At 37.7% G+C, this 15128-nt stretch overlaps 1 protein-coding gene across 1 annotated transcript in view; it reads left to right on the plus strand.

Moving 5' to 3' along the window:
* The first annotated feature begins 5790 nt into the window (after positions 1-5790).
* Positions 5791-15128, plus strand: part of F2R (coagulation factor II thrombin receptor) — a 28392-nt gene continuing 19054 nt past the window's right edge. The window contains exons 1-3 of the mRNA XM_044680874.1: positions 5791-5999; positions 6053-6113; positions 6263-6483. Of these exons, the coding sequence (XP_044536809.1) occupies positions 5791-5999; positions 6053-6113; positions 6263-6483 (491 nt within the window). The remainder of the gene's footprint in view (positions 6000-6052; positions 6114-6262; positions 6484-15128) is intronic.

Consider the following 15128-nt stretch of genomic DNA (forward strand, 5'->3'; position numbering starts at 1 on the left):
ATTAACATCAATTATTTCTTAAAGCATAATAAATAATTATGTAATTGCGACATAATTATTATTAAAGCATGATAATATGTCTATTACATTCACATACCACAATTTGCATAGTGCCATTCCCCAATCAATAGAATTTTTTAAACCACAGTTCTTTCTGCATATGTAGTATCAGCAAAATGAAAAGAAAATTCTGAATAAAGTCAGTACCGTTTTCCATTAGCATAATAGATATTTCCCTTTATACTTGGATATTTTAAAAATATATATGTAGGGGGCAGCTGGATAGCTCAGTGGATTGAGAGTCAGGCCTAGAGATGGGAGGTCCTAGGTTCAAATCTGACCTTAGACACTTCCCAGCTGTGTGATCCTGGGCAAGTCACTTGACCCCCATTGCCTAACCCTTACCACTCTTCTGCCTTGGAGCCAATATATAGTATTGGTTCCAAGATGGAAGGTAAGAGTTAAAAAAAAAAATTTAAAAAAAATATATATATATGTATATGTATATAACAATATTTATTTCATCTCATTACCAGGAGAGTTGGATAAAAGGATTTAAATATATGCATGCGTATCATGAATATTAATTAGGAGATATTCATTCCCCAATGGAAATCAATAAATATTTTCCAAGTAAGTTACACTAAGGTACTGTTAAATACAAAGAATTGTCCAAGCTTTATTACTCATTGTCCTCTTTTGCTTGTCAACTAGGCAGGGCCCCGTACACGTTGCTCTATGAATCAGTGTCTATGAAAACAGAAACACTGAAAATCAATTTCCCTAGAGTAGCAGCTAAATCCATTTCCTGTTCCCATCTAGTATGATACTCACAAAGTACACTCTAAGATAACACTCTGGATGCCCGGACAGATCTCCTTAAAATGCATAAGAATGTATCAACAAACAGAGATTATTTATAAAAACTTGGAGTGATTGAATAATGGTTTCCTGTTTTATATATATAAATTAGTTAATTTAAATGTAAATTGTAACTAAACAATATTTAGTTGGCTTATTTGATGTTCAGTGTCAACTTTTTAATATTTTTTTTGTTTTAAAGGAAAACATATCCACTTCTCAACAGAGATTTGAAAGTTATATCCAAGAGATTATCTTTCTACCACTATCCTAAAACCAGCCAATTTTAAAGAGGAAAGTGTGAGGAGGAAAAGAAGAGAAGAAGGAGAAAAAGAAACAAAGATGCATTGGAAAGAGGACTAGACTTTGAAGTCAGAGGACCTGGGTTCAAACCCTGTCTCTGACACTTATTAGCATGCATGATCTAGAGCTGCAAGTCAACAATACTTCTTAAAACAAAGAGCTTGGTAAAGGGAGTGGGGGCAGTTTTCCCTAGTAAGTTATATACTAAGCCACTGTTAAATGGAAAGAATTGTCCAAGTCTTACTCCTCCTTGTCCTCTGTATCTTATCAACCATCCCTGTAGGTATCACTGTATATAAAAACAAAAACACTGAAAGTCCATTTTCCTAGAGTAACATCTAAATCCTTTTCCTGTTCCTGTCTAATATGACACTTACTCACAAAATACACTCCAAGATAATATTTGGGGGTGTTATTGGTTAGTAATAGATAATAAACAAACAAACAAATAAATAAATGAACAAATAAATAAATGAAAGCACCAACAAAATATTTTAAAATAAACAGAAGGCACAGAGAACATCAGAATGGGATACAAATGAGGAAAAAATGGTGCATGGAGTCAATTAGTAGGTTTTGTTCTTTGTATGTTGGAAGGTTTGTTCAATTTGTTACATGTTAAATTTATAACTAAAAATGGAAAACTATTTAAAAAAAGTAGGTCTCGACATTTCCTCTTTTATGAGGCTGCTACGATTCAAATGAGGAGACCAATGTAGATAAGTAAATATATCTAGGTTTTAGCAAGGCATAAGTAACAATTTGAGCAAAATGGAAAGATGAGAACTAGATAATGGGCATTTAGAGAAGCTGTAGTAGCCAGAACCAGGACCTGCTATACTCTGCCCTGGTCAGATAGCCCCTATAATATCATGTTCATTTCTGACCACCACATTGCAGAAGGTTAGATTTGGAAGAGGTTGAATGGCTGGACCCAAAATGCAGTCATGAATATTTTTATGCCTTTTTAGAAAGAGATCTTCAAAGAAGTGGGACTTGTATTTGACTCTATACTGTTTTGTATATTACAGTATTATATTATTTATTTATATATTTATTAATCAGTCAACAAGCATTGGACAGCTATATGGTTGGATCTAGCTAAAATTATCTATTTAGCTAAAATTCTACATCTTTAAAGCTACCCATTTATACCAAAATGTTAAGGACTCCTTCACTCACTGAAGGTGACATCAAGCAATAAAAGAGATCTTGCGGGCCACTTCCCCTTCTCCTTAAGCCACATAGCACCAAGAAATCATTCTGGATTTTTCTTCTTCTTTCTTTGTTCTTTTTAGTTCTAAGCGAAGGGAGGGGAGTCTCTGTCCTTTAAGTATATGTGATGGGTAAGGGGGCAGCTGGGTAGTTCAGTGGATTGAGAGCCAGACCTAGAGACGGGGGTGGGGGTGGAGGGGGGTGGTCCTAGGTTCAAATCTGGCCTCAGACACTTCCCAGCTGTGTGACCCTGGGCAAGTCACTTGACCCCCATTGCCTAGCCCTTACCACTCTTCTGCCTTGGAGTCAATACAAAATACTGACTTCAAGACAGAAGATAAGGGTTTTTTAAAAATAAATAAATAAGTGATGGGTAATTCAGAGTCCAGGAATCCACGCTAGATGTTGTAGATTCAAAGAGAATTCCTAAGAAAGGGCCAGGGATGCTAGCCCCACAGGTTTTGGTGTTGAATTTTGTATAACTAATGCTATGTGAGAAATGAGTTAAGCCGTGGAAAGACTAAGATGATATAGAGGAGGATTATGATCCCAAGGTATTGGGGGAAATCTTTGTATATTTGTTCTTGCTATATATTTAAGTGAACCAAATGGAAGTTAAGTGACTTGCCCCATGTCACCCAGCTAGTGTCTAAAGCTAAATTTGAACTCAGGTCTTCCTGACTCTAAGCCTAAAGGTCTATCACTATATCACCTAGCTGCCCCCCAATAAGGGTATATGGTATATTTCAGGAGGACTAGCATCTCTAGTATGAGGGCTTGCAGAGCTTTATTCATGGCTGCTCATCTAATTTTGCTATCCAACTTTCACCCAACTCTCACCTGTGGCTCTAAGAAACTATAGCATGCTATATAAAGAACTGAACCAAAGTTATAAGAATAAAAGTCATTCCCCAACTGATAGTCAAATGATATGAAAAGGCAGTTCTCAGATGAAGGAATTAAAGTTACCTTTAATCATATAAAAAAATGCTAAAAATCCCTATTAATTAGAGAAATGCAAATTAAAACAACTCTGAGGTACCACCATACATTTAGCAGACTGGCTAATGTGACAAAAAAAAAAAAAAAAAGGAAAATGTTAAGTTTTGGGGAGGATGTAGAAAACTGGGACACATACACTGTTGATGGAGCTATGCACGTGGATATAACTATCCTGGAGAGCAATTTGGAACTATATCCAAAGGTCCATAAAACTGTGCATACCTTTTGAGTTAGGAGGATGTCTACCCTCCCCACCCCCAAGCATGTGAAGACTTCCCCAGAGGAAGGGATAGATGAGAACAATTTGTTCCAACATCCAGGAAGCTGGCTGTGGAGCTCTTAGAGCTTAGTCAGACATCAAAGATCCTCAAATCCATTGCACCCCAGGCCATTGCCAATCTTCTTAATTTTTGTGCTGCTACCGAACTTCAGTGGCACTGGAAAAGAGAGTGGGGCTGATGCCTTTGTGTAATTATGCCTCCTTTAAATCTAATTCATGCAGAAGATATTACTTCATGATATCATTGGTCCTCTTCAAAAAAGAAGGAGAAACAATGATAACCTTTGAGTAAATCTTTTGTGAATGCCAATTTGAAGTCAGGTGATTAAATGGAACTTAGTGCTAATTACTGGCACCTAAAAAGGGAAAAACAACCAATGGAGGCTGGAATGATGGAAAGAAAAGAGAAACTTCCCCAGCACCCTCAGAGTACTAGACAATAGAATCAAGGTTGTAAAACATATCAGATCTGGCCAGAGAAATCCCATTACATAAAGATGAGATGTGACATAGTAAAGACATTCCTCTACCATCTAGTAATTGTGTGATCTGTGTGCACAATTACAAACCAAATTAAAAATATTAAGTGTATTGTGTCTTTGGGGTATGAGGAATATAGAACCTTGGAGGACAAAGAAGCGCCTGAGCTGGATCTTGAAAGACAGAAGGATGTCAATAAGCCAAGATGATAGGGAAACCTGGGAGTGGGTGTTTAAGGTCATGGAAGAATATGAGAGCTAGAAGATCCAAGTAATGCATTATTCTTACCATTCCATGATGGAAATTAAATTTAAAATGTTTCACCGTGTGGAACTCTAAGGTCTACAAATGGCTTTCCTCATAATAATCATCCTTACCTAGCTCTAATTATTAGTAAGTTTTTCCTAACCTTAGAGTTCTACACGTGAAACATTTTAAATTTAATTTCCATCATGGAATGGTAAGAATAATGCATTACTTGGATCTTCATAATCAGAAGTAAATTGATAAAAATACCCTAAGAGAGAGATGATATATAAATTAATCAGGAAACAATAATTAATTACCTAGTAGGAACAAAATGTGTCATATGACCTTTCCAGTCTTATTACCTCCCACACACAACATACCGTGTGGTGTCTTTTCGGTTCTTCAGTCTCCAGCGCCAGGCATTTCCCTGGGCTGTACCCCATGCCTGGAGCTCTCTTCCTCTTCTTTACCTTTTCGCTTCCTTGGCTTTCTTCAAGTCTTAGCTAAAGAAAGTCTTACTTTCTTCTAGATTTCATCAAAAAGTCTTACACAGTTCTCCTTAATCTCAGGGCCTTCCCTACGAGATTCTATAGGTTACACTTCAATGGAAAGTAAAGGTATCCCTGCAGGAGCACTGATCTTTGAGTCAGGAGGGGTTTAAAGGGGTTAAAGTCCCACCCCTGCCACTTACTAGCTATGTAATTTGAGCAATACAGTCTGGAGTCTCATTTTTCTTATCTGTAAAATGAGCCAGTTGAACTAGAAGATCTGGAAGCACCTTTCCCGGGTTGACATTCTGGGATATCATGAAAGGCAGAAAAAGGAAGAGAAGGAAAACCTAGAGTTTGTTGTTTGATGGACAATATGTGGTTGTCTCTTGGAGCAAAAAAGCCGTTTGCTGGCTCACAAAATAAGCAAGAAAATTCTTAGCACGTTTCCTCAATTTCATGAAACGGGCAACGTGTTCCCCATTGAGTAAAATGGGCAGTTTCGCTAACTCTTCCTAATCATTACAGGGAGCTCCTTTGGATCAAAATCTTTCCCTTACTCTACCTTACACTACTTTTCTGCCTTATCTTCTTGGTTTCGGACAACAAACAAAGAAACCTTATGCACTGAACCCTGCTTCCCTCATCCCCACAATTTGTCACGAAGGATCACGGGTGGAGGCTAGTGTCCAAAAGTATACGTTTTAAAATGTAAAATGTTTACTTCTTTGCCTTCCCAACCAGAGCCCCAGAGTCACATAGTATACTACAGGCTGACACAGAAAGGTCCTGTTGATTTTTCCCTGACTGGACTGCAGCCGGCTCAGTCCTGGCGTCAGGGGCAAGGGGGCCTCCTCAGCAGGAAGGAGGAGGGCAGATAGGAGACCTGACCCCTCCGGGACCCGGCTGTGTATGAGCAGCAGCAGCAGTAGTGAGCAGGCAACTGGGAAGAGGGTCAGAGAGGGGCCCCAGACTGCGGGGGGGAGCAAAGCACTGGACGCGCCTCCTCCTTCCTCTAGAGTCAGAGCCTGGAGAAGTAGTCCAGGGGGAGCCAGTGGGCAGCGGAGGACGGAAATGAAAATTGCGGAGGAGTCTGCAGCAGCCTGGGGTCTCCGGGACCTGTGAAAATCAGCCTGCCCACTTCATGGTTCCCTCCCACCTCCAAACCGCACAGCCCCGCGGAGGCCAAAGAGCGGCGCTACTCCAAGGCCCGCCCAAGCTGCGTGGGGACAGAGGTACGTCGTCGGTGGGACAGACCCTCGAGTCTGACAGACAGACACACGGGCAAAGGAAAAGCACAAGTGGACACAAAGCAGGCTGGAGGGGTTTGCTAGGCTGAGAAGCCCCCGGGGCTCCCTGCCCTCCTCCAACCTTCCTTCTGCAGCAGACCCGGAGTGGACCTAGGAATTCACCTCCTTTCCTTTCTGGGCTGCCAAGGAAGAAAGGGGGACAAAGCGGCTGCGGCAACAGCAGTAGCGAAAGAGAGCGGGTAAGAAGAGGGTGTCCCGCCGGGGACAATGGGGCTGCGTCTCCTCCTGCTTGCCTGCTTAGGATTCAGCTTGTTCCCCTCTCTGCTCTCCGCCCAGACCCCAGCACGTCCACGAGGTAAGAGCCCCAAGTCTAGCCCTCCTTTCATATCCAGAACTTCAGTGGGAATGAATGGGCCATCTAAGGGTAGGGGGAACCTAGAATGGAGGGGGAAGGCTGGTCGAGCAGTTCACACCTTACTAATAAATGGGCAATACTGTGCTCCCGCCATGCCTACTGAAGTCTCCTAGACCCCGCCCTTCTTCCAAAGAGTATCAAGGCGAACCCAGCATCTGCTCTGAGATTTGGTCAACTTGCCTTGTGAGTGGTGCCCTGGGACAATGAATGAGCAGGTGTCCTTTGTAATCTGGGGAGAAGCAGATGGGACTAGAGCCAGTGTTGAAATGGGTGGCTAAGATGGCACCTCTCACGGTACATTATCTTAGCACTTTGATTCCCGTTAGTTTCCAAACCAAACAGAAGGAGAGGAAAGTGTTCCAAACTGCCTTACAACAATACTCACATCTAGGGCTTTAAGCTTTCCAAAGCTCTTTGTCTACATCATATCAGAGCCTCACATCAAGGGGATGAGATTATTATTTGTTTTATGCTTTTTGCCCATGTCATTCAGAGAGTATGATCTGGGTGGAATTTTAATCTATCTTTCTGACTCCAAGCCCAGCCCTCAATCGACTAGGACAAGCTGCCTGTCAAATGAGCTCACAAGTCGGAAGTAAGGTTCCTGACTAGTACTGTTATAGTTGTTATTATTGTTTAATCCCTTCCCATTTTACAGATGAGGTAAAAAAGAAAACAAAACAAAAACTCCTTGTAACTTAAATAAGGTTAGGTAGTGAATTTGTCTCCTGATCTATCAAGAAGAACGGAACTGGGGACTATACTATGTACTAGGCTCTGAATATGAAAACAAAAATTAGACAGTCCTTGCTCTCAAGGAATGCCAAGGATAGATAGAGTCTGTTTCTATTCTGATTGCTTGAACTAGATTCCCTTAAAACAACCACCAAAAAACTGGAGAAAAATATTTATTCTTCAAAATGTGGTGTCTCTAATAGCCTCCCTTAAAAAGTTTTAGAATGTCATCATTCTTTAATCTAGCAAAGGAAAAAGTCTTTTTTACTTCCTTCACTTGCTTTACTAAGAGAATACTTTTCCCATCAGCAAATTGTTCTCAGATATTTTGCCAGGTGGGGTAGCAAAAGCCATTTCTTAATCTTTTCAGTTTTACAAATGTTCAGGTGTCTTTTTAGATGTTGGAGACCTGCCCATAAGAAGGTTATTACATAATACTTCAGTTTTGTAATAGATTGAAACTAGGGAATTGATTTTCTATCCTTTTTTTTTTTCATTAAAACAAAAGCCTGACAGGATCAGAAGAGATGATGAATGGGTGCACTATTAAATCATTCACAATAGTGTAGCTATTCAGACATAATTTTCTCCTCCAGATGTTTTGTTTGTAGCTTGAAGAGAAATTCAGAGTAAAGCTAATTTTATCATTCAGGGGCTTAATATCTTAACTTTAATGTAAAAAATTCACAAAGTAACCTAACCACCATAAAACAGAGTATAAAATTATTTTGTGTTTAGAGGGTATATTCAAGGTTGTTTGTGTGTGCTAGCCATCTCCCTGGCCTTGCAAACTCCCTCTGCTCTGTACATTCTAAGAATCACATCATTACACAACATCACTAAGAACACAGTATGATGGTAGACAACCATGAAGGACAGAAATTGGGTAAGAGGTACTAAAAGACAAGTATTCTAATTTTTCAACATTTAGGGTGGATCTCAAACAGTCCCTGGGATTATTCTAAAATACTTTTTTAAACAAACTATTTGCAAGCTCTAAGAAGGAAAATAATGATTACTAGGAGCCAGTATGGATTCACTAAGACCAAATCATACCAAACTAATTTCCCTTTTTTGATAGGATTACTAAATTGTAAGAAATCAGGAGAATACCACTGAATAGTATATTTTTATTTTAGCAAGACATTTGATACACAGTTTAATTATATTCTTATTCGGAAGATAAGGAAATGTAGATCAGTTGGTAGCACAATTAAATCAACTTGTAGCTGATAAAATAACCACACTGAAAGGATGGTGATTAATATACTATTAACTTGATAGAGTGTCTACAATAGTGGACCAGTGGACTTTGTTCTAACACCACTTTCAGCAATTACTTGGGTGAAAACATAGAAGGAATGCTAATGAATTTTGTCAGTGGAATAAAGTCAAAAGTAATAGAGTGTTAATAATTTGAGTGGCAGAATTGTGATCCAAAAAATTTTTTGATGGACTAGAAATATGGACTGAAAAGAATAAAATGAAATTTCATAGGAATACATGTAAAGTCTGGCACTCAAAAAGCAAGTTAAAGTTCACAATTACAGGATGATAGACATCTAGCCAATAGAAGTTCAAATGAAGGAGACGGGGAATTCATTTAATGAAAGCTTAATATGAACCAAATGTATGACCCAAAATATTAATGCAGCACTTGATTAAAGATCATGGCAGATGACAAAGTAGAATCAATTCTTTTTAGCTCAGAAGAGAGATTTATTGGGGTAAAGAGATAATCACTGAATTAAAGTGCTGACATGTAGAAAAAAGATGGGATATATTTTGCTAGATTCTAGAAGTTAGAACAAAGAGCACTTCATGTAATTTAAGAGAGTCATTCTGGCCTCAGATACTTATTAGCTATGTGACCCTGAGTGAGTCATTTAACTCTGTTGGCCTTAGTTCCTCATCTATAAAATGACCTGGAGAAGGAAATGGTAAACCACTTTAGTATCTTTGCCAAGGAAATCCCAAAAGGTATCACAAAGAGCCAGGCACAATTGAAAGTGACTGAACAACAAATGGTTTCTATCCAATAGAAAGTAACAATTAGGGTTGTAATTCCTGCCCCCCTCAGTATTTCCTTAAAGGGAAATGTTTAATTAGAGGATGGATAAATTCAGTCAGTTATTTATTGGGAGAGGAAGAGGAATTCATGAAATTGAGTGAAAAGTTGAGGTAGACAATATTTAACATCCCTTCAAATTCCAAGATTCTATGATTGTATAGTTTGGTTCTTTCACAAGAGCACTCCAATCAAAAAGAGCTTAATTGTTCTGGACTGCTGAAAATCAACCAGTCAACAAACATTTATTTGTTCCTTCTTTGTAACAAGTGAAATCTAAACTCTTCCATATGCCATGCAGGGACTTTCATTATCTGATTTAATCTTGCTTTTCTACTCTATTCTTGCTCTGTTCCCTTTATTTTATGTTATTCTGTATATATCCTACTTTGTATTTACTGCATGCTTTTACTCAGATCATTCTTTACATTTGAAATGTCTTTACCATCATGTTGAAATTTAATTCACCTTTCAGGGCCCACCTGAAATGCTAGGTCATCAATGAAGACTTCCCTAACAGTTCTCACTTATTCTAGATTCTCTGTATCCCATTCGAGATATTCTTCCCCTCCCAAGTTCGTAAAAAAAAAATCTTATTTGTAATGTTCCACATTTGTTATACCTAATTTTACATTGATTGTATCCCTGTGCCATTGGTCTTATTTATATTGAATTTAAGTTGTGAATACATACAAAATGATGCAATGGAGAGTGCCAGGCCTAAAGTCAGTTAGATTGATCTTCCTGAGTTCAGATTGGATCTCAGGCACTTACTAGCTGTGTGACCCTGGGCAACTCACTTTAACCCTGTTTACCTAAGTTCCTTATCTGTAAAATGAACTGGAGGAGATGATAAATCACTTCAGTATTTTTGCCAAGAACACTCCAAATGGGGTCACAGAGTTGGGCTCAACAAGAATAACTTTTATTGATTTTAAAATTTATCATAGAAGCATAAAGAAGTTTAGGGAGCTAACAACTTCATCCTGAAATAATAGCAAGTATACTTTCTAAGATCCTAATTTTTCTTTGGTTTTTCTTAAAGATGTTTTGGGCATTTATTCCTTTTCTTATTTCCCAACTTAATACGGTTCTCCTCTTTGGGGCTGTGGGTTGCCTCGTGACTGAATTCTTAAAACTGGTAGTTTGGGGTATGTCTTAAATAACCCGTGCTGGTCTGAATCTTTCCTCTCTTAAGAACTGTATCTTCCCATCTAGCATCCTAAGAGCTAGGAGCTTACCTTGATAAGGGATGGAGATAAATGTTTGAAGAATCAGGAAAGGCCTCATATATATAGGAAATTATAAGAACTGAGTTTTCAGGGAAACTAGGAATTCAAAGGAAGCAGGTAGTTGGCACAGTGGATAAAGCAAAGGGTCAGGATTCAGGAAAACCTGAGTTCAAATATAGGCTTAGACACTTAGCTGTGTGATTCTAGGCAAGTTACTTAATTTCTGTTTGCCTTAATCCACTGGAGAAGGAAATGGCAAACCATTCTAGGATGTTTGCCAAGGAAATCCCATGAACGCCATTATTAACATGCTCTGGTCCGTGGGGTTTCAAAGAGTCTGACATAACTAAAGAAGAGATTCTAAGAGGTAAATGTGAGAGGAGAGTGACTTTGACTTCCAGACATGGAGGACAGCCTGTGCAAAAGGATGAATTATGTAAAAGGAACAGCAAGAAAAACAATTAGATTAGATTATAGAGTATATAAATGGGGAGTGATATAGAATAAACATGGAAAGATAGACTTCTACTTCCCTATCTAAGAAAGATAGATAAATTCCAGTATGAGCTTCTAAACCGTACTGAAGGAGGGAGTCAAGAGGACTTTATTATAGACAAGTGGACAACTTTCAGGAATCTACCTACTCTAGTCCCTTGACCAATATAGCTGACTTCCAAGTGTATTTTGGAAAAAGAGTTGTGTATATCTTTTGCCTACCTTCTTTCTATCCATGTAATGAACCCAAGCAAATTTAAAATTTTCTAAATTTGTCAAGTACGAAAACATATAGGAGTCATTGCTTACTTTCTTGTTTCTGTTGTTAGCAATACTACAAAGTTAGTATTTTTCTATGGGTTTATTCATTTTTCTTTTTTTTTCCTTTAGAACATTTTTCCATGGTTACATGATTTATGATTCCCTTCCCCTTTTTTCCTCCCCCCTCTCTGAGCTGACAAGCCATTCCATTGGGTTATATATGTATCATTGTTCAAAACCTATTTCTATGTTATTCATATTTGCAGTAGAATGATCATTTAACATCAAAACCCTAATCATATCCATCATATATTTTTCTTCTGTGTTTCTGTTCCCACAGTTCTTTCTCTGGATGTGCATAGCGTTCTTTCTCATAAGTTCTTCTGGATTGTCCTGGGTCATTGCATTGCTGCTAGTAGAGAAGTCTGTTACATTCAATTGTGCCACAGAGTATCAGTCTCTGTGTACAGTGTTCTCCTGTTCTGCTCCTTTCACTCTGCATCAATTCCTGGAGGTCTTTCCAGTTCAGATGGAATTCCTCAGTTCTTAATCCTTTCAGCACAATAGTATTCCATTGCCATCAGATACCACAATTTGTTCAACCATTCCCCAATCGAAGGACATTCTCTCATTTTCCAATTTTTTGCCACCACTAAGAATGCGGCTATAAATATTTTTGTACAAGTCTTTTTCCTTATTATCTCTTTGGGTACAAACCCAGCAGTGGTATGGCTGGATTAAAGGGCAGGCATACTTTTAAAGCCCTTTGCGCATAGTTCCAAATTGCCCTCCAGAATGGTTGGATCAATTCACAACTCCACCAACAGTATCTTAGTGTCCCAATTTTGCCATCCCCTCCAACATTTATCATTTTCCTTTACTACCATATTGACCAGCCTGCTAGGTATAAGATGGTACCTCAGATTTGTTTTAATTTGCATTTCTCTAATCAGGAGGAATTTAGAACACTTCTTCATGTGCTTATTGATAGTTTTGATTTCATCTTCTGAAAACTGACTATTCATGTCCCTTGGCATTTGTTGATAGGGGAATGACTTGATTTTTTGTAAATTTGACTTAGTCACTTATATATTTGGGAAATTAAACCTTCGTCAGAGAGTTTTGTTATAAAAATATTCTCTCAGCTTGTTGCTTTCCTTCAAATTTTGGTTACATTGGTTTTGTTTGTACAAAACCTTTTTAATTTGATATAACCAAAGTCATTCATTTTATATTTTGTGATGTTCTCTCTCTCTTGCTTGGTCTTAAATTCTTTCCTTTCCCACAGATCTGACAGGTATACTATTCTATGTTCACCTGATTTATTCATGATTTCACTCTTAAAAAGCTGGGATCTTTGGTTTTATCGAACACTAACTTGCTGAGGTCATATATCCCTAGTCTATTCCATTGATCCACCCTTCTGTCTCTTAGTCAGTACCATATTGTTTTGATGGCCACTGCTTTATAGGACAGTTTAATATTGGGTACTGCTAGGCACTCATTAATCACATTTTTTTTTCATTATTTCTCTTGATATTCTTGATCTTTTGCTTTTCTAGATGAACTTTGTTATAATTTTTTTATTCTATAAAAAACTTTTTTGGTAGTTTGATAGGTATGACACTGGATAAGTAGATTAATTTGGGTAGAATTGTCTTTTTATTATGTTAGCTTGCCCTACCCATGAGTAATTAGTGTTTTTCCAGTTATTTAGATCTAGTTTAAATTGTATGAAAAGTGTTTTGTAGTTGGGTTCATATAATTCCTGTGTTTGTCCTGGTAGATAAATTCCTAAATATTTTATACTATCTAGAATGATTTTAAATGGAGTTTCTCTTTCTAACTCCTGGTGCTGAACTTTGTTGGAAATAAATAGAAATGCTAATGATTTATGTAGGTTTATCTTGTACCCTACAACTTTGCTAGAGTTGTAAATTATTTCCACTTGCCTTTTAGTTAATTTTCTAGGATTCTTTAAGTATGCCATCATATCATCTGCAAAGAGTGATAGTTTAGTTCCTCATTGCCTACTTTAATCCATTCAATTTCTTTTTCTTCTCTAATTACTATTGCTAGCATTTCTAGTATAATATTAAATAATAGAGGTGATAATAGACATCCTTGCTTCATTCCCGATCTTATTGGGAAGGCCACTTGCCCCCATTTGCAGATACTTGCTAATGATTTTAAATATATACTGTTTATTATTTTGAGGAATGGCCCTTCTATTCCTATACTTTCTAATGTTTTCAGTAGAAATGGGTGTTGTATTTTGTCAAAGTCTTTTTCTGCATCTATTGAAATAATCCTGTGATTTCTGTTGGTTTGATTATTGATATGGTCAACTATGTGGATGGTTTTCCTAATATTAAACCATCCTTGCATTCCTGGTATAAATCCCACCTGGTCATAGTGGATAATCCTTGTGATAACTTTCTGTGGTCTTTTTGTTATTTTTATTTAATATTTTTGCATTGATGTTCATTAAGGAGATTGGTCTGTAGTTTTCTTTCTGTGTTTTTAGTCTGCCTGCCATTGGAATCAATATCATATATTGTCATAAAAAGAATTTGGTAAGACTCCTTCTTTACTTATTTTGTCAAATAGTTTACATAGTATTAGGATTAGTTCTTTAAATGTTTGATAGAATTCACTTGGGAATACATCTGGTCCTCGGGATTTTTTCTTAGGAAGTTCCTTGATGGATTGTTCAATTTCTTTTTCTGAGATGGGACTATTTAAGTATTCTATTTCCTCTTTTGTTAATCTAGTGTAAGGGTTAAAAATTAAAGGTTGGACTAAATGTATAAAAATGTGGTTGCCAAAAATACATTATTCAAGTCAGGATGACTTTTTATGGTAGTTTATTTACAAAAGGAGAAAGATTGAAAGTAAGGAAATAAGAGAAAGAGTAGATAATTACTCTGGCCAGTCTGAATCAGGCAGGGCTTCAGAGGTCCCAGCAAAGGGGGGCCCAGAGGTAAATTAAACAAGAATTCTAGCCATGAGGCCTCCTCCAATATGAAGAGCTTCCCTGAAGGCTAGTACCTCCAGAAAAGCCAGGAAACAGTCAGACTTTTTCACTCACCTACATGGTAGTTCAAAGGGAGAGATTCAAGAACAGTCTCACCAAATTTCAGAGTCTCAGGTCCATGAAGCAGATCCTTCACCAGCCTCCAACTTGAACTCAAACTCAAACTCTAAACTCCAAAGAATTAGCATCACATACAAACAAAAACAATGTAGTCAAAATCAGAAGGGAAACAACAAATTGGGAAAAAATCTTTATAACAAAAACTCTGACAGGGGGCTAATTACTCAAATATACAAAGAGTTAAAGCAATTGTATAAAAAATCAAGCCATTCCCCAATTGATAAATGGGCAAGAGACATGAATAGGCAATTTTCAGGTAAAGAAATTAAAAGTATCAATAAGCACATGAGAAAGTGTTCCAAATCTCTAATAATTAGAGAAATGCAAATCAAAACAACTCTGAGTATCACCTCACACCTAGCAGATTGGCTAAAATGAAAGAAGGGGAGAGTAATGAATGTTGGAGGGGATGTGGCAAAATCGGGACATTGATGCATTGCTGGTGGAGTTGTGAACTGATCCAGCCATTCTGGCTGGCAATTTGGAATCATGCTCAAGGGGCTATAAAAGAATGCCTGCCCTTTGATCCATCCATACCATTGTTGGGTTTGTACCCCAAAGAGATCATAGATAAACAGACTTGTACGAAAATATTTATAGCTGCGCTTTTTGTGGTGGCAACAAACTGGAAAAGGAG

The sequence above is a fragment of the Gracilinanus agilis genome, chromosome 1, assembly GCF_016433145.1.
Source record: "Gracilinanus agilis isolate LMUSP501 chromosome 1, AgileGrace, whole genome shotgun sequence".
NCBI lineage: Eukaryota > Metazoa > Chordata > Mammalia > Didelphimorphia > Didelphidae > Gracilinanus > Gracilinanus agilis.